This window comes from Candoia aspera, chromosome 2, assembly GCF_035149785.1.
Source record: "Candoia aspera isolate rCanAsp1 chromosome 2, rCanAsp1.hap2, whole genome shotgun sequence".
Lineage (NCBI taxonomy): Eukaryota > Metazoa > Chordata > Lepidosauria > Squamata > Boidae > Candoia > Candoia aspera.
Genome location: NC_086154.1, coordinates 240777951 through 240805212, shown reverse-complemented (window position 1 = coordinate 240805212; position 27262 = coordinate 240777951). Strand labels below are relative to the sequence as shown.

The 27262-nt window shown below is 39.0% G+C and overlaps 1 protein-coding gene across 6 annotated transcripts; it reads right to left on the bottom strand.

Annotated features, from left to right (window-relative positions):
- Positions 1–272: 272 nt before the first annotated feature.
- On the bottom strand, positions 273–26657 carry MIER3 (MIER family member 3). 6 transcript variants are annotated; one of them, XM_063295643.1, is made up of 14 exons: positions 26618–26657; positions 25688–25765; positions 24103–24153; positions 20417–20562; positions 19718–19852; positions 15760–15880; positions 13845–13930; positions 13391–13463; positions 9883–10034; positions 9044–9125; positions 8252–8343; positions 4253–4380; positions 3970–4112; positions 273–3879 (listed from the first exon to the last, which is right to left on the bottom strand). In XM_063295643.1, exons 3-14 carry the CDS (start codon positions 24113–24115, stop codon positions 3425–3427), a joined length of 1626 nt encoding a protein of 541 aa, XP_063151713.1. In that variant the 5' UTR covers positions 24116–24153; positions 25688–25765; positions 26618–26657; the 3' UTR covers positions 273–3424. The 6 variants fall into 6 exon arrangements, with proteins under 6 accessions (XP_063151713.1, XP_063151709.1, XP_063151711.1 ...); XM_063295639.1 differs by having other exon boundaries at positions 25741–25765; positions 26618–26641; XM_063295641.1 differs by having other exon boundaries at positions 24087–24153; positions 25741–25765; positions 26618–26635.
- Between the last annotated feature and the right edge of the window lie 605 nt (positions 26658–27262).

The window sequence follows — 27262 nt, the reverse complement described above, 5'->3', positions numbered from 1 at the left end:
GTGAACCATCTTGACTAACAAGGAATGCTGCTTTCTATATAGAGATCTGTATAGTCTTTTGCCAGGAAAACTGCAAGGACTTGTCCAGACAGTCTCCAAGAATTGGACATGGGATATATATAGATGAGACAGAGAGAGAGAGAGAGAGAGAGAGACTTTACCATTCAGTTTCTATTTCTTGTTGGCTGCAAATGGAGTATTTGATAACTCATTTTAAAAACCTTTTTCCAAACATACTAAAGGGACAAATAATGTTGCAGAGGCATGAAAACTTTGATAGGAGAAAAAAAGGTTTCCAGACATTTATTTCTGGAACTGTACACCAGGTATTAAAGTACAACAAATACAAAATAATGTTCAAAAAAATCAGTGTTTATGTACAAATATTAAAACCAATGCGACAATAGCAACTTCCTCTTAAGCATCAGATACTAAAACTGGTTGCGATTGTCACTAATTTATGCACAGGGTGAAGCAATCTGAACCTAGGAATGGGCATGACTGGTTTCTTTGAGGTGGACTGCAGTCCTCAACTGGTCTCAAGCAGTAACTAGAATACTCCACCTCCATGGGAAATTCTAATCATGATTCTTTGCACATTTAGTTTCCCATTTATAGATGATGTGCTTGTAACACTGGGCAGTCTTCTAGTGGTCAGGATATTTACTAATTTACATTCAAAGATTTTGCTTCAATTAAATAGTATCACTAATGCACTATTGGATGTGAACTTAATGTGGGTCTGATTATTGGTTTAAAAAGGAAAACTGCACAAAATCTAACAGTACAGAGTTCAGTATACTTCAGAGAATATTGTGCGGTCTTCAAGTAAGGTTGGTCTGCCTATAAAAAGAGGAAAAATAAACATTTAAAAAGCTATCAATGAGAGGGTGAAATGGCTAACAAAAGATGAAGTATTGCTCTATCGCAGCACCAGTTGCACATCCAAGTGAACCAACTATTTTTTGGAGTCCCTGGAAGTGATACATCTACAAACTGCAGTTGCCCACCATGGATTTTTGGTGTATACAAATGGGACTGAGAGCAGGGGAGAACAGAGGATATACTCGGCAATGAACAAAGAATCATCACGGTTTGTTAGAAGAATTGTGCTTTACCTACAACAAACCAATGCAATGTAGTTTTAACATGGCTGCAATTTAGCCATCTTCATTCTGATTCAAACGCAATTCTTTTAATAAACAGTAACAATTTCTCCAGTAAAATGTTTAAAATAGAGAGGAACAGTTTAAGTCCAGCTTTTAAAAGAAAAATTCAATAAATAGCTATTTTACATGAATAAAGTCATAGTGGTACAAATTTATGAATGTCACATCAAGCATGCACAAAATGTTACTATACACAGAAGTAGTCAGAAAATATTGAAATAGGTATCTAAAAAGATATGCAGAATGTACATATTTACATAATCTTGCAAATTATTGCCTCATTTTAACAAGGAATTAAAAGTAAACATTACCAGCTAGCTAGCCAATAGGCTAAATTAGATCAGCAATTAAAAATCTATTAAAACTAGCCAGAATTCATTGTTCTCTCATACCATTTTTAGAATTTTGGTCAAAAGTCTTTATTAAATAACTAAAGTGTCCATTTAACTTGCTGACAATCAAAACTTTAGACGAGAAACTAGACTGTCTCGGTCTTCATTAAGACCCCAGCAATGCATAGATAAACTGAACATAGTACTGCATCAGCTGATGGGAATGGGTGTGTTCATTTAAGTGCAACTGGTATAAGCATTCATACATTTTTTGTGATGATTTTTTACACAGACCAGCCACTGTAAACCCATAAACATGAATGTATAACAAAAAGAAAAAATATGGCCAGTATTTTACAAAATTAAATAAGATGTGTTGATTCAAAACAGGAGAAAACCCACAAGATGTAGCATTCAGCGCAAATTACAGCAACAAGAAGCTGACAATCTGACTGAAAGTATCAGAACATGACACAGGGCCAAGGCTACCCATTATTGACTGTGTACTGTATTAGACTGACAGGTTTCAGATGTATACTTTACAACAGATCACAATTAATTTTTCTGCTGTGCTAACTAAATTCTTAGAATGGTTAAAATGTGCTATTTGAGGAACTCTTCAAAACCTCTGTCACAATTCCAAAGTGAATACCCAGCACCCTGTTGTTGCTCAAACTCAAGATGCTAATGCAGTCTGTAGAAATGTAGAGTATGCTCTCTTTGAAGTATTAACTAAGGTATTTTCTGATATACAACCATGAAGCAATTTACTAACACTGAAAAAAAATACTTTAAAAATCAGTTTAAAGAAAATTAAATATGTAAAATTGTCAATGTAAAATTGGCAAGCTTTATAACTGATAAACCAAAGTTTTAGTGAACTTTCACAAATCTTCCAACACAGAACAATCTTGTCAAAGGTTCCTCTCTGGAATACTAATGTACTTAAGTATGAAAAAAACCAGGAAGGGGGAAAGAAAACTACACCAATGCTTGAAAATGGTTCAAAGATCTATTCCATCATTGCCATCTATTAATCTAGAGTTTCTCACACTACTTTGAACTGCAGTGTTCTGAAGTAAAGGCAAACCCCAAGATGTAATTCATTAGTGGTAAATCCTCAACTGTGCAGACTGTACCATTCTCTCTTAGTGGCCTTAAGAATGCTAGGTAACACTTGAAGGGTGGACATCCCCCCCACCCCGACTCCAACAACACACATTGTTTCAGCCAATGCGTTAAAGTACACAAACCTTTGGACAGTATAACTATCTTTGTGTAAGGTAGCCATGGCCTGTAATTTTGTAAGAGCATCTAAGCATGTCCTCAGACTTTGCTCCTACTGTCCTTTGTGCTAGTATCCATCAAGATGAATCTGTTGTTTTGTAAACTGAAGTGCTCTGGTTTAATATCAGATGACAGAAGGTTCCATTTAAAAATATCCTTGTGTAGTTGTGCAGTTTAAATTAAAGAAATGTTTCCCTGCTTTTGATTTTACTTTTTAAATGCTACATTAAGCAAGGATCAGGACTGGTACCTGTAAACAAATGTTATTCCACTGCATCCATTAGGGCAGAAGCAACCTAGAATAAAAACCCACTCTATTAAGTTCAGAACTTCTGTGCTGGTTTTGAGACAGCAGTCTCTCTACAGGTTTAAAAAGGAAGGAAGCAGAGCTTAAAGCTGCACCACATAGTTCTCTGAGTCCCGAACTCTGCTAGATATTATATGAAGTTTCCACATTTATGGATTGGAAAAAAGTGAAATTATTCTTGATAAATCAAGATATAGTTCTGTACATAAAGACATCACTGATGTCATATAGTTCAAACTTCCAGTGAAAGACTAAGCAAACCTGATCAATTCATCAAGTTTACCACAAACTGCCAACAGTATTCACTGTCTTTAATTTGCTGCTTGAATTCATTCTGAGTGGAGGGCAGTGTGCTGGTGTAATGCATGGGCACTGATAAAGCCATTTGTCTCATTTGCAGATAGACTGCTGAAGTCAGCCACCGAGACTGCCATTTTGGCACTGGTAATATGATGTGTATGATTCTCAAAATCAACACCCAAGTTGTTTACCGAAACTTCATTCATGAAGGATTCTGGGACTGCAATTCCCATTTTCAATCTCTTGGCAGGCCTTTCAGATTCTTCAATGCACATGTTCATGGTGTTTAATTCAGAATGATAAAATCCAGTCTCAAATAAATTAAAACAATCACTTTCACCATTACTAGGCAAGTTAAGCAAATCTTCTGTTACGACAGGCACATGATTAACTGCTGTTCGAGGCAAGCTGTCCAGAGGTGGGAAGGCATCTTCTGAGTTCACATCTGTAGGGTGGCAGACTGTAGCTACACTGTTGGTCAGTGCTAGGAGAGAGAAAAAGATGTTATACAAGATGCCACCATTTCTTAGACCTACAGTCATAGTAAGCTCCTCTATTTTATCTTTTAATTTACCTGTCAAATCATTGGCAGTGATAGAGTTCAGGATGCTTAGTTGTTGATCAGGAATGGGCTCAGGTCTGTTATTTGACATTATGGCTGAAGAAACTGCTCCACCTAAAGCTTCTGCTTCATCTACCAACCGATCCATATAGTCCCTGCAAGAAAATGATCACAGTGAGGTTATTTAACAGATTCCACTGGGAAGGTATAATGATACACTCACACGATTAATGGTGGGAAATTCCAGAAGAGAAATTAAGCATGAGTGCAGATCTTCCAAGATCTTTAAACTTACGTGACTCCAGGATGGTGGTTGTATCTCTTTTTCCCAAATCTTGTTTGCTGAGCAAAGTAATCGTATCGTTCAGATTTCTTCCACATGTAATAAAATGCTACACATTCAGCAACTGTCCTGGTTCTCACCTAAAGAGAGGAAGAATTAGTCTTAATATTTGTGGTAAATTCTTATGGGGAAGGAATACAAATGATAAAATACTTGGCAAATTGTACAATACTTGGAAGACTTTGAATTACTAGTTTTGATTCCAGGTTAACACTGTGAAACCTCTGCAAGTACCATCTCAACCGTTAGAACAGAAGCAGAGAATGAATTTACTAATTTAAAATGGAGGTTTTCTGTGCAAGTATTTTATGTTTATTACTGTATGTTCCAAAACAGTTTTTAACTTCTGCCTTAGCAGGATATTTTAATGGCTAACAGTAGAACGTAAGAAACTAAATATGGATTAAATTTTATTCAGGTATTCATGAATTTAATCTACTCATAATCACATTGAGTAGCAAAATCAGAAGGGCGATTGCCATCATATTCTGCTGAACAAAGCTATGGTTGACCCCACTGATAGCACTAGGATTCAGAACTTCCTACAGAGTGGTTTGGGTGGTATGTGCATACAATACACAGTTTTACAGTGCACAAATAGAGATAACATCTGTTTAAAGAAATCTTGCCATATGATTGGAATTTTGCCCAAAGCAATTTTGTCCGAATGCTGGGTGGAAGAAAAATCTAAATTCTAAGATATTTATTCTATCTCTTTAAAATATCTCTCTTAATGAAGCTTCATGGTTTTAAATGTGGTTCATTGGAGATTTTATAGATTTGATTAAATCTCAAAGAGTTTTGGATTTTGAATAAGAATGTTTTATTCAACATTTGGACCATAAGTAGCTATTAACAATGTACTGCTTTCTTTTCTTCTTTATATCATGTTATATATTGACCTTTATAAGTAATAATATATTATCCTTTTTTAACTTTAGCTTTTAATTTTAGAAGTGCTTTTTTGTGCTGTTACAAATTGTGAAACTATTAAAAGTAGAAGGCAAGAGTGTACAATATGGTTTTATATGCTGATTATTACCTTATTACCAGCAAACATTTCTATTCTTAACCTAACCTAATTTTTTTAATTAAAAAATTTAATACCTTGCCCAGTTATTTTTAAACTTGCCCAGTTATCTTTAAAATGGATTTGATGCTACTAATAACCTGGGGTTCAGGGGTTACCCTGGGATTATTCTAATATCTAGAAAGTTACTTACAAGCTCCAGGACAGGGTCTAACATAGCCAAAGTACTACTCCTGATATCAAAGCATATCAACGAACTAGCAAAAAGGGGCTTGACTCTCACAAATTGGTGAAATAATCTTTTGCTCTGATCACATAACAGTTTTTCTATTCACGAAGGAATCAAATAATCTGCATTTTAAGTTCTTTTTGTGCCTCAGTGAAGGATATCAGAGTTTCTGACTCATTTAAAATTATTAAATAAGATGTTACCTTGACTAACAATAATTAAGACAATTATTTATTTTAAAATATTGATTACAAGCATCTGAATGCTGGCTAAAAGAAAAAGATATAGCATCAAATCACCACTTCCTCTTTGCTGTGGATAAGCTACAGACAACTCTGATTTTGGAAAATATCCCTCTTTCCCATTTACAGTTCATTCCAAATGAAGACTACATTGCTTCTTGCCTCATGTAATGCAATATTAAATAAAGATGTGGAATTCAAATCAGAAGTTGCCTTCTATGGATGTATAGCCCTGGACTCCACTAGGCCAAAAGCAGACAATTCCACAGTATTCCATAGAGTGGGGGCTGACATTAAAACCAGTCATCTACTCCATACTTAATATACCTTGAGACGGGGAGACCCTCAATAGGCTCTTTCTTGATGACTAAACTGGACGAACACTGGTTCAGGACTTCTATGGCATCTTGAGCTCAGCCCAGAGTGGCTATTTATAGCTGGGTATCATCGGTATATTGATGATACCTCACCCTGAACATACTGGAAAGAATATAAACAGTGCCCTGCTGGATCGGACCCCTGGCCCATCTAGTCCAGCAGTCTATTCTTACAATGAGCAACCAACTACACAAGGAAGCCCACTAGTCTCCCAGAAGATGGCCTTCAGAGGTAGTCCAACTGCCAGCAAGGCGAATACCATTGATCCCCATCATTTCCATGAATTGGTCAAACCCCTTCTTGAAGCCAGCCAAGCTGGCAGCCAGCACCACAGCTGTCTTCCTCTACACCACCTGTCCCACTGGTTTTATGTAGATGTTAAATAACATGGGAGACAGCATCCAACTCCAAGGAACTCCACACTGGTATTCCCAAGGGGCTGGCCAGTGGGATACAGTGGTCAATGGTACTGGATGTTACCAGAGTCTAACTGGATCAAGATGGTCACATTCCCCCAATCTAGTCCATGACAAAGGTAATTACTAGAGCAACCAATGCCATTTCTGTCCCATGATCAGGCTTAATACTGACAGAAAAGGATCCAGGCAATCCATTTCCTCTAAGAACTTCTGTATCTGATTTGCCAAGACCTTCTCAACAACTTTCTCTAAAAAGGGAAGGTTGGAAATGTAACAAAATTTATCAAACAATGCTGGATCCAGGGCAGACATCTTCAAAAAAGGGCACACAAGGAAGAGAGTACTATGTCTTCCTCCAGAGACAGTGATTATCTCCAGATTTAGTTGCTCATGTCCTGCCTAACCACCCAAAGAAACTAGAAGGGGCATGAGTCAAGCCTGCAGATGGCAGGATTCAAACTATCCACCTACTTTCTTGGGCTCAACTTCCAAAAAATCCCAGATTATAACACAAGACATTGCCTCACTTAGCACAGTGGAATCTGCCCAACTGATAACCTGCCCAGAGTGGATACAAGTGACTTTAGCCACCAAGAAACCCAAAAAAACTCCTCCAACATGCCTGAAGGCATTTTATCCTGCCTATCTTTCCTCAAAGGGTCCATGTTACTCTGTATTTGGCCACCAAGCAGGAATCTGTGGATGCAATAATCACAGAAAAGAACTGACACTTCCCTGCTGTTATCAATACCATGTGGGCTTAGTGGTATCCATTTCTGGTTTTCCACTACTGTTGCTCTAGATATTTTTTCATTCACTGATTTTATCTTATCTCAGAAAACCAAAGAATCTCTTGGGTTTCAAGACTTTACTAGAGCAATCTCATCCAGAACTCTGGCTCCCTTTGTATTCCAGATTGACCAAGTGCAAGACTAACTGTCAAATTATTATGGAAATCCACAGGGACCCTCTGCAAACCCTCTGAATCCATTAGGAGCTTAAAGTAGACCAATCTAATGTATCCCCTGCTCTTGCAAAGCCCAGAGCTTCTATGATCCACAGTTGACAAGGAAGTGATCTAATCACAGCAAAGGACCATTTCATTAATATAGTCAATGTTTTTGGAGTTGTTCTAATTATAACTTTAATTTTCCAGGTCCTTTTAAAATGTCATGATTATATTTGAAGCTATATTCTATTCTTAACATTGTTGTACTTCCATTTTGTTAATTAGTTCTGCATAGTAAAATCGTTTTCAAAAAGCCTCAAGTGATAATTTAATGTTTGTTATGAAATAGTAAAACATGCTTATGAATATAGCAACTAGTTAAAATATTTTAGACAGAAGCTGACTCATTTACTAAATGGGCATTTCATATGCAAATGATCAATTAATGATATACTTGAAAATTATAATCTCTATAACATTTGTAAATCACTTGTTTATTCATTTGTATCCTACTCTTTTATCTCTTCTTTTGTTCTTTTTCCTTCTGTTTATATATTTTCCCTAAAATGTCTAATTAAAAATATTTTTTTAAAAACCAAATAACTAGTTGACAAAAAAATGCTGTTTATGTTGTTTTACATATTATATCCAACTACTTAAATTTTAACTTTACCATTTATTGCATCATTTGTATGTCAGCTTACCTTATTTTTTTGTATAAGATGAAAATCTTTCCCATATATCAGAAGTGCATGTTCAAAGTTTCTACATTCTTCTTCTGTCCAAGCTGTCATATCTTAAGAGGGAGAGAAAGAGAGAAACTAATGAACGTTTGATATTTTGCCAAATCAGCAGGCATTTGGCCCCAACATTTGGAAAATAAAGAAAACCTCTTTAACAAAATTGCCTGGTTCACACAGCAAACTAAGCCATAACATGGTTTGCTTGGTTTTCGCTTACCTTGTGGTTGGAAGCTACTATGGTTTGTAAGCCATAGTTTATGACTTAGGCTGAAGTGTGAACTTAGCCAATAACAGTAAGCCACATGTGGAAATGGTATTCCGTCAATTGCAGCAGGAGTCCAAAAGGCAGGGAAGAACACTTAGAGCTAATGATGAGCTGATGCATACATAATTGCATATTTCATACAATGTTATTGTTTCAAGCATTCCTTCTTGCTATCTGAATAGTGTTGTGACAATTAGCAAGTAAGATTGCTGAATGTTTGTCTATAAAAACATAATGGAGTCAAGTTATAGATAAAAGCTTTAATCTTATACAACAGAATCTTCCAAGAGACTGGATATCTTCTTCAGTTATCTACTTATATGGAATATTCCAGCTGTTACTGTTGCATCACTCTGATTACTTTGCTGCAATCTATTCTGCTACTACAAAAAAATGAGGAACTGTATTGGATAACAGTCATCTCAATCCACTTCTGCACTTATGATTTAAGATTATTTAAAACACTAACCTCTTAATAGAGAACTTACCCTGTGATGTCTTTCCATTTGAACAATATTTTTCAATGGCGTCTTTTAAATTGTGGTTACACTTGAAGAGTTCATAGAGTGCCTAGTAGAGATTGCAACATTTCTTGTTTAACCAGTCAAAAGGAACATACACAATCCAGCAGCTATATTCTCATTACAGTCAAAAATTTCTATGACACTGTTACTTATCCACTTCAAATAAAACAATGTACAGTGTTAATGGATACTATACTGGATCAAAATTTCTATGAACAAAGACTTCTTCCATCAGCTAAACGTTGCTGATCCAGCAGAAAGATCCTACTGGTAGAACACTGTAGAAGAAGCTTGTCAACTGTGCTGTTTTGGAGGGTTTTCTTTACCAGAAAATTACCAGAGATCACTAAGAGAAGGTAAAATGGCAAAAGTTGCCTCCTCCTGCAATCAATGAAATGAACCTCCTAAGTGCATGGAGTGAAGGGGGGACAGCAAAGGACAAAATATTATTTAGAACATTGTAAGAGATGGGAAAACTGAGAAAAGCTAAATCAATGAACACTGCTTCCCCTTCATCCTTTCTCTAGCCAGAATCTCCTTGGATCTCCATTCTTTTGAAACAGTAGCAAAAATGAAACAAATTCTTCTATTAACAAAATAACTTTGACCCTTTATATACATTGTATACAAACAAACAAGCAAATAAAAATGTTTTGAAGTCATAGAGTAAGATGTGATATAGGTTATCAAATATAACATATTAACTTAAAAAATAGAAAAGACAAGTATTTGTCTTTTCTCATACATAAGCATAAACAAAGAGTTAGACTGGCAACCTGTACAGAAATAAGATTAAAGCATACTTGTTCATTGTCCCGGGTATGCATTCCATCAGGAATTCTGCCAATTATTTTTTCATTTCCAGTTCTTACAGAAGTTTCAAAAAGGTACTCTTTAACTTTAGTTTCTGAAATAATATCAGGTTGCCAAAGTAGCTGGTCCTCATTTTCATATGCTGTTAAGAAATATTGAAATACGGATGAGACCAACTCTCCAGTAATCCAGCAATCTCCAGGAATCTGGAGAGTAATATGTAAAATGAAATACAAAATTTGTAAGAATCTGCCTTAAAACTAACATGACCTAGACTCTAGGATGATAAGAACTGGTTGTGACTTTCCTCTGGTAATACTTGTTTTCCTATCTCTCTTCAGTGTTCTTAAGGCTACACATACTCAGCTTCTTCAATGTCTCTGCAGGGCTATATTGTTACACTCTTGATATTTAGTATATATATGATGCCACAAACTATTAAGATTTGTTTTTTTTTTTCAAAAATATCAACTGTAGCATTTTTTAAATTTAATAAAATAACATTTTAAAAAAGTATCATATTGGTTTTTATCTATGCAAATGTTTAAGCATCTCATTTTGTTGCAACCTGCATCTTCATATTTATCTTGCAGACTTTCTACTTGCAACATATATTAGATAATTATAATGAATAATTACCAATTACTTAGTTGCCAATAAAAAGTCTGCCATATAGTTATATAAAATAAGAGAGTAATACAAACATGAAAAAATTTATATGAAGAAAAAAGTTATAATTAGTTTCCTATTCTAAAGAAAGAACAGTCAAGTAAGACCCCAAAACCCTGCTTGCATCTTTTGAAAACTCTAGCATGCATCAAACTGAATTCTATAATAATTGAAAGTATTTTTCTATATCTTGATCAAGTATAAAATATATTTGAAAATAATAAATTCCATTTTCTTGCTAGAATTCTACAGTTGTTTCTGATATCTTAATCTGGAATTAACAAATATTTAGGCAATTCTTCCCGCTCTCAACAGTTTTTTGATATATCTGCATATTGTTCGATTTTCTAAGAAATTTGGAAGTAATTATTTTCTTACATGAAGGCCACAAAAGGAAACCACAAGAAATTACTTTCTCATACCTTGGAATGATGTGGAATAATTTGTTTCTTATTTTTAGAAATCCAAAAGAAGAAATACATGGATATTGAGAGATATTGTTGTTACAAAGTCCAATGTATTTTTTTTCCAAAAATCAGAATATTGTTAAAGTATACATTTTTGTGAGTTGTGATATTTGACTTAATTTGAATTCAGTACTGAAATTAATCCATGCACCTTAATAAAGCACTTAACTTAAAATATTATGAGCTACTGGGGAAAATATTAGTATTTATTCAGCAGTTAAAATTAACATGGAAATGTTTGTCTCTAAGCTTTATTTATTACAGTCAAATAAATAACCATGAAAAGTTAAGTATCTGCTATTTTAGAGTAGCAGAAAAATTTTGGAAAGTGTCCTAACTCCGTATCTTCTCAAATGTAGCATGGTTCAATTTTAACCAATTTCAATTAAGACAGGAAATAAGTTTTGAACTGAATACTTCTCATCTTCAGGCACAATTCAAAGTGCTGTTTTCGAAGAATATCACTCTAAATAGTTTAAATCCTACAGTACACTCCAACAGCAATTGTTATTCTATTGAATCAAAGGAACTATAAAGCATCTTTCCAAAATCTGGTGCTCACTAGATGTGTTTGGACTATAACTCCCATACTAGCTGTGGATGAGGAAAGCTGTACAGGTAGTCCTCAGTTAATGACTACTCATTCAGCGACCACTCAAAGTTATGGTGGCACTGAACAAGTGGTGGTTATGACTGGTCCTTGAAGTTCTGGCCGGCCCAGCACTCCCACGGTCACATGATCGTGATCTTGGCACTTGGCAACTTATGATGGTTGCAGGGTCCCAAAGTCATGATTGCAATTTGTGACCTTCCCACAAATAAAGTCAATGAGGAAGCCAGCAGGGAAGGTTGCAAGTTGCTCAGGTAAGTCTCCCCTACCTGCGCACCCTCAAGCCTCGTTGCGCTTGTGCCACACCTCCCCTGCCACCTGTGCACCCTCCCTGGCCACTGCCCGTCAGCAGCCACCCCAAGCCCCATTGTGCTTGTGTCATGCCTCCTCTGCCACTTGCGCACACTCTCCCACTTGGTAGCAGCCACCCCTAGCTCTGCCATGCTTCCCCAACCACCCAACCACCCGCTCACCCCCTCACTCCCTTTCCCACCTGGCAGCGGCTGCTTACCTGCCTGCTGACCTGCTTGTGAGCTGCTTGGGACTTGCAACTTCCTGTTGGCTTTCCCACTGACTTTGGTTGTTGGAAGCTGGCAGGAAGTTGTGAGGAGGTGCTAGAAAGACCTATGATCCTCGCTTAACAACCGCAACGGGGTCTGCAAGGCTTGCCATTGCTAAGCGATGCGGTCACATGATGTTGCACTTTACGACCGCATCGCTTGGCAATGGAAATTCCAGTCCCAATTCCAGTCGTAACTCAAGGACTACCTGCAGTCCAGCCTATGTGAAAGACAGCTGTTGGGATATGACTGAGATGCTAATACTTCATCTATCAACTGTCCAGAAAGTCTCTGATTTTAGTCATCCTCAAATACCACCTACCTGTAACTAACTAAATGGAATTATATTTCTACCTTTTTATTGATAAGAATGTCCAGTCTTATATTGTAAAGGAGAGGTGTATTCTTATTTATTCTGCATATTTATCTAAAGTTTTAAATGTGCAGAAAATATACTCCCATTCAAATCAACACAAATATAGTTCCCCCTTTAAACCACCAGCTAGAGTTTAAGGAGAGTATGAAATGGGACAGGTGACTGCCTAAAGATGGTTAAAGTAACAATGCATGTCTTAATAGATTATTATCACTACAATTAAAGTTCCAATTAGCAGACTTCAGATGCAACAAACTGTATTTCTACCCATATAACCCCCCCAATGATGTATGAATCTGTTGCATCTGTAGTAATCCAGACAAGACAGTTAAATTTATCTTAATTTTACAACATTTACAGTGATCTATAACTTTTACGTAATGATATCATTACACACATGATGTAAACTAATGCCAATGATGCCATTTGCATCATCTGTGTAATTACATCATTATACAGATGACAAATGCAGTGACATTCTTTCATGTTTAATAGATATTTGGAAATAACGGATATCCTGCTCCTCAACAGGCCTGTTAAAATGTGGTCTCACTGTACTTCTATGCAGTTTTTGAATACGTATAGTGCTCTGTAACATACTTCATTAAACTCTCAAAACCAACTCAAAAATTAAGTCCAAGATAACTCAACCAAATATGCCATGCCTCATGGCCAACCAGGATTCTGAACTCAAATGTAGTATCGAAGTGCACAGCACAACAGTCTGTTGATGTTTTAATTTTCTACTTTAGTTGCTAATATATTTTTAAATGATTATTTTCAAATCTCACAATTTAATTAAAAAAAATTAATTACCTTTTTCATCATCACAACTTTTGCCTAAGAAAAGTGGTATTTCTGCTTGGTATTGTGAACCAATCATTATTTCCTGAAAAAATTAGAACAGGTAGTATTATAACCATACATAAATCCATGTCTCATCAAGATTATATATATTTGTGAACCAAAAAGACCAGGATTCAAATGCTGTCCTTTCCTATGATCCAAACCCACACATATTTCCATGCTCATATTGGAATTAGGACAAACTTCTCCTTTAGCAACAGTACACTCAGGCAGATCTCCTACCCTTTAGGTTACGGTTGAAATGGAGAAGCAAAACACTTTCAAAGGCAAGTACAGCTTTGGAGCTTTGAGGTCAGCAATAAATGTAATTCTAGGACATTTTCAAATGTTTTAATTTCAGTCTTTAAGTATGTAGAACATGTACATAAGTTTATGTATTACTACAGATCATTTTAAGAATTACCTTCCGCAAATCTTCAGATGAATTACCAGTATCTACTTCCACGTCTTCACCATCAGATTCTTTATCACCATCACATGTAGTGTTTGCTTTTTCAACAGAAAAGGAGTGTTAACTGGAAATTTTTTATATAATTTTAATACAATATTGAAGTAAAAGAAAGACTCCCTCAAATCAAGTTCCACTCCTAATGACTCCATGTACCCAGCTATGCACTTTTTATCTTATTTAGTAATTAAGAGTCCCCCGTGTGGGAGAGATGGGCGGTGATAAAGCTTGATAAATAAATTACATTTTTATATCACCCCAATTAGACAATTCTGGATGATGGACGCACAGAAGAGGCCCTGTTTGAGCTCAAAACATCTGCTTCTAACTTTAAACACTTCCAGAGTAGTTTGAAAAGCACTGAAACACTTTTAAAAAGGTTGGGAGAAGCCTTTTGGAATCAGAAACATTTTGTACACCCCTAATTCCTTCATCAAAGAATTAGAAATTTGACTTTGACTTGCAAAAGGAAATTGGAAACACCGCCCCTGCAAGTCTTATATACATTTTGTCTTCAGCGAATCAATACATAACAACTCGGAAAGGGAGAAAAATAACTAACAACGAATATTCACTCTAGCTACATATCTATCGATCGATTTATATAGCCACCCAATTTGCAGAAATGTAACTCTAGGCAGTTTTCATGACCCTAAGATTTGTTTCTTTTCAGGTACAATTACTCATTTTTGCTCAAGTCTGGATGGGCAGAACCATGTGAGCTGAACGGGGTGACATCTGGCAATGTGATTTGGGACTGTGGAACCCAAGTAAGTGGATAGGCTGCACCACCTGCAGACTGCACCCATGTCCCTCTTAGTTCCTCTGTGTGACTAAGCAAGATAAGTATGGCTGGATTGGAAAGTGATTAATGTTCCCAGAGAGAGGTTCTGATGCTCCCAGCCCTAAGGAACATATTAATTAGCCATATTAGGCACATTTTGCACTGTCCCAAATCTTCTTTTCTTAGGGAAGGATGTCGAAAACATGGTATGGACTCAGCTACAGAGGATCCTAAAGAAAACTAATTATCTAGATCCTTTAAGCAGGATTCAGGCTGTCAGAGGATGGAAGTAGTATCATTTATTGCTTTGCTGGATAACCTTCACTGAGACATGGATAGGGGGAAATGCAGACCTATTGGTTGCATTCAATATTGTCAACCATGGTATCCTTTTGGTTTCTGAGATTTGGAGGCATAATTTTACAGTAATTCTACTCCTGAGTGGGCACTCCCAGTCAGTAGTCATGAGACAAGAGCAACTGAGACTGCAGTTACTCAGTGTGGAATATCAGAGCTTAATCCTCTCCCCCATGTTTTTTAACATCTATATGAAACCATTGGAATAGATCCTCTGTTGGTTTGGGGTGAACTATCATCAGTACGCAGATAATACTCAAATTATACACTGCCATTCCAAGCCATGCCAGAGATGCTCTGGATGTCTTGAACCAGTGTCTGGAGGCTGTGAGGGACTGGATTTGGAGGAAAAGGCTCAGATGGATCCAGAGGAAAGTTGAGTTGCTATTCATTTGTAAACAGCAAGGTTTTCTTGTCACAGATCTATTGGTTGCCATAGATGGGGTCATACTCCTCTGAAGGAGCAGTTCTGTCCTTTTGCATAGCTTCACCCTGGCACTATGTTAGAACCATACCAATTAAATTCTTAACTTTATTTTTACAATCATGTTATTTCATACAACAAAATGGATTAGAAAGAAACTAAAAATTATTCTTGAAAGACACTACTATGCTTAAATTTGAAAATGCACCTAGTCTAGCAGAATGTGCTCTTCAGACCAAGACAGATGACTAACAGTCTCACGGTTTTAATACACCTAATTAGGAGTATTGATTATATTTCCTTACATCTTAAAGGTCGAGGAAAAAAATCTGTTGTTTCATGTGAAGTAACTGATGGTGTCAAATCATCAGCAGAAGACTGTGTTTCTTCATCATCTCCTGACAAAAGGTCTTTGGCTATTTCTTCCTATAATCAAAAGAATGAAGCATTAATATCATTCATGTCTGGAAGAATTAACTAATAAAGCGGAGTTCTGATTCAGCAAGAATCTAGAGCCAGGGTGGGCCGCAGTTCAGGGTGACTTTTCACAAGGTGTCATAGTGGAAGCTAACAGAGGTGGGACAGAAGTGCTTAATTTGCCTTGTCTCTAATTCAAAATCCTCCCAAAAACTCTCTCTCTGAGCCCAGCATGTGAATAGAAAAGGCAGCAAAATGCATGGGAAACAGTAAAAGAATATTTTTAATACTAATCTTTGACACTTGCTAGTGTGCGAAAACAACTGGATGGGGAAGGATGGATTGGATTCAGTGACTAATGTGTGTGCTCTCTGATCACAGGATCATACCATCAGATTACATTAGTTTTTTCAATCTGGGTGAAGTAAATAAACTGAAAGAGAATCTTAGTTCAACTATTTGCTTACTTCTTTTCTCTATCTACAGTAGCTTTAGAAACTGCAAGAATTGTTATGGTTATTCTTATCTATCTGATTGGCTTAAGGACTATACTTTATAATATGAAAAATATGAGTGAATTAATCTTTTTTTCCCCCCACACTTTACCTGACAATCAGCTCCAAGCCATTCATGAGCCAATTTTTGTCACCACTCTTTCCCTTTGGGCAAAATCTATTTTCCAGTAAAATGTCATACAACCACCTTACTATAGAGTCCTTTTCACTGCAAATGTTTTTACCTTCTGTCTCAAAACAAAACAAAGCAAAAGCTATGAGTACTTTTTTATAAAGTCAGAATGTAAAGCTTAGTTTGAAAACCTTTGCTCAAATCAGTAATAAATGTGTTATTCTTCATCTCTTTATAGCTATCTAGCTTTCCTGTGAATTTCATCCTGTTCTAATGGTACTTTTAAAAAGCTACATTAAGGGAATTGTTCAAAAGCCTCTGCATTAACTTCTATGAAATACATGCTTCCATAACACAGAATGTTTTAATTTCCCTGCAAATTTTATTCCTTCCTCTCTCTATATATATGCGTCTGCGTAGATAGATTGATAGATAGTCTGAATGAGTTTATATACATATATACACTTGAGTTAGCGAACACCTTGAATTGGACCCGGAAGCAAACTGGTACCCAGTGCAGCTCGTGCAGCAGTGGTGTCACGTGTGCTGATCTTGGAGCACTCATAACTGCCTGTGCGGCTGCATTCTGGACCAACTGAAGCTTCCGGATACTCTTCAAGGGTAGCCCCATGTAAATAGCAATTTGCAATAGTCTATGTGGGAGATGACGAGGGCATGAGTGACTGTCTGGAGGGCATCTCGATCCAGGAATGGGCATAACTGGCACACAATGCGAAGTTGCGCAAAAGCCCTCCTGGCCACGACTGCCACCTGCTCTTTGAGCAGGAGTCTTGAGTCCAGGAGGACCCCCAAGTTACACACTGGGTCTGTCTGGGGCAGTGCCACCCCATCCAGAACTAAAGATAGTAACTTCCCGGATACCAAGGCGCCATCAATCCACAGCCACTCTGTCTTACCAGGGTTCAGCTGAAGCCTGTTGTTCCAGCCCCCCACAGCCCCCAGACACTGAGAAAGGGCAGTCACCGCATCACTTACTTCACCTGGGATGGAGATGTATAGTTGAGTATCATCAGCGCACTGATGATACCTCATCCCGTGGTGACAGTGATCTCACCCAGAGGTTTCAGGTAGATGTTAAATAGGAGAGGGGAGAGCACCGAACCCTGCGGGACCCCACACAGAAGAGGCCGAGGGTCAGATCTCTCGTCTCCTATTACCTCTGACTGGGAGTGGAGGAAGGACGTGAACCAGCGCAAAACCACGCCGCCCACCCCCAGCTCCCTGAGCTGCCCCAAAAGGATACCATGGTCGATGGTACCGAAAGCCACTGAGAGGTCAAGAAGAAGAGCCAGGATGGATGCACTCCCTCCATCCCGCTTCCACCAGAGATCATCCATAAGCGCAACCAATGCAGTCTTTGTCCCATATCCCGGCCTGAAACCTGACTGAAAGGGGTCTAGATAATCTGTTTCATCCAGAATCCTCTGGAGTTGTAATGCCACCACTTTCTCAACCACCCTCCCCAAAAAGGGAAGGTGGGAGACCAGGACAAAAATTGTCCAACTGAGTAGGGTCCAGTGATGGTTTCTTAAGGAGGGGGTGCACCAGCGCCTCCTTAAAGGCAGCTGGAACCAACCCCTCTCTCAGGGATGTATTAACCATTGCCTGGACCCAACCACGTCACCTCCTGGGCTGCCTTCACCAGCCAGGATGTGCATGGGTCTAGATAACATGTAGTGTTTACAGTCCAGAGGATCCTGTCCACTTCCTCAGGCCCAACAGGATCAAACTGTTCCCTCAAACAGGGTATGTACATTCCCTTGGCATCTCCTTGGACTGTGCCCTATGCTTAGTGTCCAACTTGGAACAAATCTGAGTGATTGTATCCTGCAGACACTCAGAAAACTCCTCGGCACAGCCCTGTAGGTGGGTAACTGAGCCCCCCTCACCTAAAAGAGATCGAGTAATTTTAAACAGGGCTGTTGGGCAGCATTCTGGAGATGCAATAAGAGTGGATAAATATTGACGTTTTGCCACTCTTATCACCACAAGGTAGGCCCTAATAGCAGCTCTAGCTTGTGTTCGGTCAGATTCGGACTTTGTCTTCCTCCAGCAGCACTCTAGGCTCTCTTAATCCTCTTCAAAACCCACAACTCCTCCGTAAACCACAGGGAATGTCAAGTAGAATGGGGTAAGAGAGGCCGCACAGGCGCAATCCTATCCAAGGTGCCGGCCGCTTCCCTATTCCAGGCTGCGGCTAGGACCTCCATTGGACCATGCATCAGATCTTCAGGTATAACCCCCAGCTCCTTCTGAAACCCTACTGGGTCCATTAGTCGCTGGGGTCAGATCAGTCAAATGGGTCCCGCCTCCCTGCAGAGTGGGGCAGCACAAAAGAATCTCAAAACCACCAGGGCGTGGTCTGACCATGACAATGGGGACAGATCCAACTCTCCCCTCAGATCACACTGCCACTGCTCCAACAAGAAAACCAAGTCCAGAGTGAGGCCAATGTCTCAAGTTGGGTCCTGAATAATCTGGGACAGGCCCATGAACCATAATCTGGGACATGGCCATGATAGCTATGAACTCCCAAGCCGCCTCTGAGGCATGCCCCAGGGATGGCAGATTGAAGTCCCCCAAAACCATAAATCTGGGGAACTCCACCAATATCCTTAAGAAAGAACTGGAAAAAACTGAAATGGATTACCGTAGCTTTACCTTCAATCATTATATAAAACATTTGGACTATGTATATGTGAAACCTCATATTCTCTTTCTAGCAGTTCAAATACAATGGCTGGGCTCATCCATAGCTCTAATCCATAATGAGGGATCTTTGGTTTATTTTTAGAGTATTTTATTACCTCAATGAATGTGGTTTGCAAACCATGACTTAGGGGTTTAGTATGATATAGGAACCCTGTTAATTTGTACATAATGTTTTTCTTGCTTTATAAAAAAAATTACACAAAACAGGACTTGATGTAGAAGCCATACTGCATCCTACTATATGTTCACTTCACAGCAGTAATATCTTACTGTGTACTGATAATTTAATTTTAAAAACTCTTCAATACTATAGACATGTTCTCTCTTCATTCTGAATTCTGCTATTCTACTTAAAGCTATGCTTGCTCACATTACCAGTCAGGTGATGAAAGAATTTAATCTCTAAATGGAATGGGATCATGATAATAACAGAACCTAGGAATCTCTTGCATTTTAGTGCAACAGATAAAACAGTTTACAACTTACTTTATCCAAAGTCATGTCTGGAAGTTCATCTGCAAGTTCACTTGGGGAACTATCTGCACTGGAACTTGCTATAACAGGAATGGTAGGTTCATAGCCATAGAATGCCAGTAAGTCTTCTAATGGCATGCTTCCTTCCTGAGATTTTTTTTTAAATAAAGAGAAAATAGATTGCCATTTGTAGAAGACCATATGGTTTTGCACATGTATTGAGGAACAAATTAATTTAAATAGAAATGATGCTATCAGTAAAGATATTCATATTTATTCATTGTTTATTGAAACTGATAATCCTCTTAACAATTTGAACTGTTAGTTTACAATCTAGTCTGCAAATTTAAAATTGAAATATAAAGTAAATATTCTCTTAACAAACAAGACACTGAACACAGTGCCACAAAGCAATCAATATTTCATTACATGCAAATGAGATATATTATAATAATCACATATGTCTTTGGAATTAATACTTCATTCCAGAAAGAAGTTGTACTAACATTGCTTTCCCTCATTTATACTGTTAATGTAAATAAGTTTTCCAGTTATTCTTTAAATGGCTGTTCCCAGAAATTATTTATTGGCCTGCTTTATATCACTGCAGTGGTATGAATAGTTTCCTCAAAACTTCTAAAATGCACCATTCTCAAATGGTACTTAAGAACAAACGTCTAGATGCATTCTCTCTGGAAAGAAAAGTCTTACCTTTTCTAAGTCTTCAATCTCAGAACTGAAATTTTTGCCTTCATCCATCATTTCCTCCTCTTCAAGAGTTCTTTCATCATCATAATCATGTACCAACATTTCAGCTGTAGGGTCAAAGTCATGATCCTCAGAAGACAAAGAGCCAACTAAAAAAAGACAATGTGAATCTCTTTAGCAAATGGTACCAACACCTTAAATGTTATATTATCAAAATTCAAGATTAAATGCTCCAAATGAACATGTAATCAACCATGGCATGAATTTTAAGCACAGCTGTATATTCTGCAGAATAAACCAAAAAGGGTATTAAATTAATGCTTCTTATTCTAAAACCATTTTATTGGTGTAGTGAAGGGACTTCCCTGGAGCAGACGTTCAGCTGACATAACAGAATTACTTCATTACAGTCTTTGTCAAAAGTATTAAAATTGAAATAACCATATTTGCACTTATACTAGCATAAGCTACACCAATCCTAACCCCACTGTAGCTATGTAATTTTCCTAGCTACTGGGTTTTGATTTTATGAACTACTAAATGTGCTCAAAGCAATATAAACACAATAGTTTAGACAGTTGTAATCGAAATTATTCAACCCCCATTGCAAATCAGGTTGTCAAAATGTACAGACTTTCAGCTGTTTGCAATGAACAAATCAAACAAAAGCAATTGAAATCGCTCAACACAACGAATGCTTCAAATGGTGTCCCCAAAGTCAACTGCAAATGCAACTTATCATGACTTCTCCAGTCTCAAAATTATTCAGCCCCTTCATGGCAAGCATCTTCACTACTCAGTAGAGCACCCTTTTGCTGTTATGACCTGCTGCAAACGAGATGCATAGCCAGACACCAGCTTCTGGCAGCGTTCCTGAGGAATCTTACCCCATTCCTCATGAGCAATGGCCTCCAGTTCAGTAATCTTCTTGGGTGTGGGTGCTGCAACTGCCTTCTTCAAATCCCACCAGAGATTGTCTATGGGGTTCAAGTCAGGTGACTGTGATGGCCACTGTAGAATCTTCCAGGACTTCTTCTGCATCCAAGCCTTAGTGGAATTTGAAGTATGCTTGGGATCATTGCCCTGTTGGAAGGTCCAATGACGCCCAAGCTTCAGCTTCTTTACAGATGGCATGAGGTTTTCTCCTAGGATTTCCTGATACTTCAGTGAATCCATCTTGCTGTCCACATGCTGCAGGTTTCCAGTGCCAGAGGATGTAAAGCAGCCCCAGAGCATCACCGAGCCACCACCATGCTTAACTGAAGGCAGAGTGTTCTTTTCAGTGCATGCTTCATTCTTCCTCCAGACATACTGCTGCTCCATCGGGCCAAAAAGTTCCAGTTTTGTTTCATCGCTCCACAGAACAGAATCCCAAAACTTCTGTGGTTTATTTATATGATTTTGAGCGTGTTGGAGACAACTTTTCTTGTGCTTTTGGGTCAGTAGTGGTGCATGTCTTGGAGTTCTGGCATGGGAACCTTCTGTGTTTAGTACGCGCCTTACTGGGCTCACTGAAACCTCAGTGCCTGTTGCCACCAAGTCTTGCTGCAGGTCTTTTGCAGTCACTCGAGGGTTTCTCTCCACCTGCCTTCTCAGAAATCTGGTTGCAGCCATTGACAGCTTCCTTTTTCTGCCCCGTCCAGGTAGTGTAACCACTGTTCCTTTAACTCTGAACTTGAGAACTATGCTTCCAACTGTGTCTCTAGGAACATTCAGTGCCTTCGCTATCTTTTTGTATCCTGTTCCTTGTTTGTGAAGAGCAATGATCTCTTCTCTTACCTTTTTGGACCATTCTTTTGACTTAGCCATACTGTATTTCTAAAATGCAGTCAAACGTGGTACTCAACAAACCCCTAGCCAGTTCAGGTATTTCATGTGTTCCAGCTCAAGCATACCTGGTGCAACTAATGAAGCCCTTGATTAGTTGTATCAGGTGTGCTTGAGACAACACCTATTTTGCATACTGTCTGTGTGCTGTTGTGCTGGATTCTATTCAGGGGGTTGAATAATTTTGAGACTGGAGAAGTCATGATAAGTTGCATTTTCAGTTGAATCTGGGGACACCACTTGAAGCATTCATTGTGTTGAGCTATTTCAGTTGCTTTTGTTTGATCTGTTCATTGCAAACAGCTGAAAGTCTGTTCAGTTTGACAATCAACCTGATTTGCAATGGGGGTTGAATAACTTCGATTACAACTGTATGTGGAAGCTAAACAGAATTTGGATCAGGAAAATAGCATTATCTTCTGCATGTTAAAAAATAGCCAACTTATCTGTAGAGATGGTTCAAATTCTAAAGCTAATACATTTTGGAGGAAGGGGTAAAGCTACCTAAAAAAATTAGGACTGCTTTTCACAACTCACTGTGTTTATAGGACTAGCCCGATACAAAACGCTATGTTTTTAGACCCTGAAGTACTAGGAATTCTGGAAGATATTGCTCCAATGGCTTGAGGCCACCCCTTTGGGAAAGTGGGTATACACTGTTGTTTTGCAGATTTAGGGAAACATATATTGATGATGAATGGCCATTTTTAAATTATGCAGATAAGTGGTACAAACACCTAGCTGATTGTGGGTGATTTTGACAAAGATAAACAAAGAAGGATCTGGTTTATGCTTGGATGGGAGACCACCAAGAAAGCTCAAGGCTGTAAGCTAGACAGGAAGGTTGAAAAAATGACAGGTAAGAAGGCAATGGCAACCCAATTCCATCCTGTTGCCAAGAGCATGGCATGGATGGGCCCTAGTAACCACCAGAAGTCAAGCTTGACTCTGGTGAATCTTTATGGTTTTTCTTTTTAATAAGCTGGAAGTTAACAGAATGCCTTCAAATTGTGCATTTCCCATTAAATGTAAAGTATTTGTATTGGGACATAAAAGATATCTGAAGTAAATCCAGTTTACCTGAAAAATTAACCATGTCTAAACAAGCTGTAATTTTCAATAATGTACACAAAATATAAAACAGCTTATTTCTTTTTTTTTTTAGAACTTTTCTTCTTTGAAAATGACTATGTATCATGCTAAAAAAAGCCTTGTTTATTCAAATTAACAAAAATGTGTTCAATCATGATAGAAATATCTAGAACAAGTATATGACATTTAATACTCAAATTTCAAGAGTTTTAAATGTATAGGACAAATTCTAAGCAAATTTAAGCATTATGAAATGCCTTTAGTCTTGGTGGGAAACAAAATTGATACAATCAATAATGCTTAACCTTGGTTGCATTTGCTCATGTTATTTTTAAAAAATTAAATGAATCTTATAATGAAGTTTATACTACTGTAAGATGAAAAATCTTAAGTAACTATATATTTGGATCATGATGATAAAGTTAATGCAATCCTATGTGTGTCTTTATCAGAGTAAGCCATAATGATTTTACTGGAGCTTACTCCCAAGAAAATGTATAAAGTATTACAGTTGTACAGATGAATCTTAAAGGGAGGGGAGTGAACTGGGGTATCATGTGTCACTTCCTCATCCCACTAGATTGATGATAAGAAAGCCACCTTCAGGCAGATGTAGCTGATGGGCTGATCTATGGGCTGTTTGGGGAAATAAAAAGGCTTTGGATTCAGGGAATCCAAGATTGATTTAGACAAATGGCCATCATGTCTATAGAACACAGCAGCAGATCTATCACACCATTTTCTGTAGGCATACCAAGGGCTGTGCTTACTGTCGTGAGCCATCTTGGGGACCTTATCAGTCCAATCAGGTGGGTTTACTTCTGAAAAACATGGTGATCAAGTTAAAAAAGCTGGAATTTTCAACTCATTTCCCATAAAGAAAGTCCTACTGAACTTTAGTGACCTTATTTCCAAGAAAACACGCTTAGTATCATGCTTAGCAAGTGGAGGGAATCTTACCCATCCAAACTTGCTCCAAGCATCAGATTTCTAGTGTAGCACTGCACTGTAATTACATTAATGTTTTTAACATTTCTTCTGAAAAATGTATTTGAAGTGCTTTTGAAATTGTTTTATATTGACATATACATATATCACTAAAGATGTATATTTAAGGAAGAATACCTTAATTGATAGCATAGTCTACTCAGAATTCATCCTGAATTCAAAGGGGCTTATTCCAAGATTATACCCAGAAAAAATAATTCAAATTAGCTAACATTTTAAAATATAATGTACTTTTTATCAAGTTGATTAAGGACATGTTATAAGGCTGATCATACATTTATATGTTGTACGTAAAATATCTGAACTGAACATTTTTAATTTTGATTTTATTATAAGGCAAATGCATTACACTTTAAGTTCATTGACAAAAGTAATTCTGCTTCCATTCATAAAATTACATTTCTATTTAGTTCATTAATATTCTGTAAAGAAAGCAACTAACATTGTTGTTGAAAGCTAAAGAAGCATTAAGATCAAGGATGCACGATTCACAATGCAATAGGACTTTCCTCCAAGTCAATACGTATATGAATGCACACAGCCTATTATAGCCATGGACAGTTGGATCCCATTAATATCAATTAAACTTACTCCCAAATATATTTACACTTGCTTTTATTTTCCTTTGAAGGAACAGCATCCACCAGCAGAGCATCTGACTATCCCTGCAACCCTGCTCCCCAAACTTACTCCAAAGAGTTGACAGAGCTTCTGGAAGAGGTTTGGGGAGGTATATGGGGTTGAAGGACAAAGAAAAGATGGCAAGGTTCCACTGAGTGAACAGAAAGCTGATAATGCAAATGAGGATCTCATCCCTTACTTTACTTTATTATGTTTATTTGTATAAATTAGTGCATTGTTAGAGGGAGTACAGGCCACTTAACAACCTTATAGTAAGCCCAATTTACTATTGAAAAACATGGTAATCAAGACTGCAGTTTTAACTCATGTTGCATAAATACAATGTAATACAAATGGATTACTTCCAAGTAAGCATGCTTTGTATCATGCTTAGTAAAGAAGCAAGGGCTCTGCAGATTGTTGAATAAAATTGTCTGCTGCTTCAGCAATGTTTTAAATTGAAGCCTCTTACATATTCAAGAAATATTCTTTAGAAAATCAAACATCCAGAACAATTTGAAACTGATCACAAGAGTTTCTACAGGGCAGAATGCCTCTGCAAATAGCTTCATACTTTCAATAAGGACCATACAAGTGATTTTAGGATAAAAAAAAACTAAGCATAAACTACAGACTATGGAGGAGGAAGTAATTATTGTAACATAAGAAAGAAAACACATAAAACATCTTTTACAGATGTGCCTGTACCCTGGCCCTTAACCGTACCCAAAAGCTTCCCACTGCCGGAATCACAGAAGAAGGAACTGAACGGGACAAACCTGGGCTCGAACTCCCAAAGGAAGCCTGGAACAAGCAATGGGAGAAGGGAAAAAAACAGGTTACAAATAGGCTGGCAGAGAGACTTCCAAAAAGAGGACTTATAAAAGGAATATCTTAATGCAACCCCTCCTAATTATTCAATCTGTCTCTCTCTCACATACACACTTCCCCATCTTTTTTTCCTTTTTTCCTTCTAACTTCTTTCTTTCCTCTTCTTCGGCTCTCAGCATCCCTCCATCGCCTCCCCACCACCACCGCTCCTCCGGTCCCTCTTCTCTTCTCGCCTGCTCTCCGCACTCAGCGCCCCAACTTGCCTCTCTCCCTCCAACCTTCGCCTTCTTCAGGTCCTCCACCCCGTCCCCGACGCGAGACCCGGGCCTTGACACCAGTCCCATCCCGGCCGGGCCCGCCCGAGAGGTGACAGGGGCAGCTTAAGAAGAAGCAACGACCAAAAGATCCGGACTGCCCGTCGGAGAATCTCACCGCTCCGCCGCCTCTTTCGTCTCCCTCCACATCTCAGCCCAGCCAGCCCGTCTTCATCCCAATTCCGACCCCCGCAGAACCGGAGAAAGGAGACCGCTCCGCTCCCGGCCCCGGGACTGTGGGTGGAGACCGGCAGAGCGCTCAGCAGACAGCCAGAGGCAGACGGACCGACGGACGGACGGAGGCAGCCGCGGCCTAGTCGCGCAGGCTGCGCTTCCCCGCTGCAAGTGTCTCAAAGGGACCCCAGCCGCCCCCCGAGGCCCCCTCACTAGGGCTCCGACCTCCGGGAGGGAATTATGAGGGTGCCTGAGTGGCCGAAAGGGGCCGCCCCTCAGCGGAACTCGACCAGGAGCCGGCCGGACCCCAGCGCCCCTACCCGCTTTCCCCGCTCACCTCCGCCATATTGGGAGCGCTCGGGCTGAGCAGCAGCGATGCGCCAAATGCCCGGATGGGGCCGCTAAGCCAATGGCAGCCCGGCCGGGACTGGGGCTACAGCCGGGGTGGGGAAGAAAGCGGCCTCCTCGCCTGGCCGGGCGGTGGGCTGAGGTGGGGAAGAGGACGGAGGTCCTGCAGCTGCCGTGTCCATCCTTCCGGGGACTTTGCCTGCCTTTCAGCCCCGAAGGAAGGCCGGGAGGGAAGCGAAGGAAGGGGCAGGCAGGCAGGAACTCCCCACTTGCAGCCGGGGCAACGGAAACGAACCCCTCGCCTCATTCGCGAAGTTTGAGCGGGACCTTTCCTTCGCCCCGAGATAAAAGAACCGCGGCGGTCGGGGAGGCAGCGGGAGGGAGGGTTCCTCAAGGGACTAGCCCACCCGATCGCCCCGGCACGGTGGTTCGTGCACCAAGCTGAAACGTTTAACCGTGATTTGTTGGATAAACCATGACTGGCTGCAGTGACAGAGTTGGAAGGGGCCATTTAGGCCGTCGCCTCCAGCCTCCTGGCCAGCGCAGGGCTCCCCATTACAGCTCAAGAGATGCCTTCGCGTTGCCTTTGCTTGAGGCGAGGATCCCCGGGAAACTGGTTCCACCAATGCTTTCC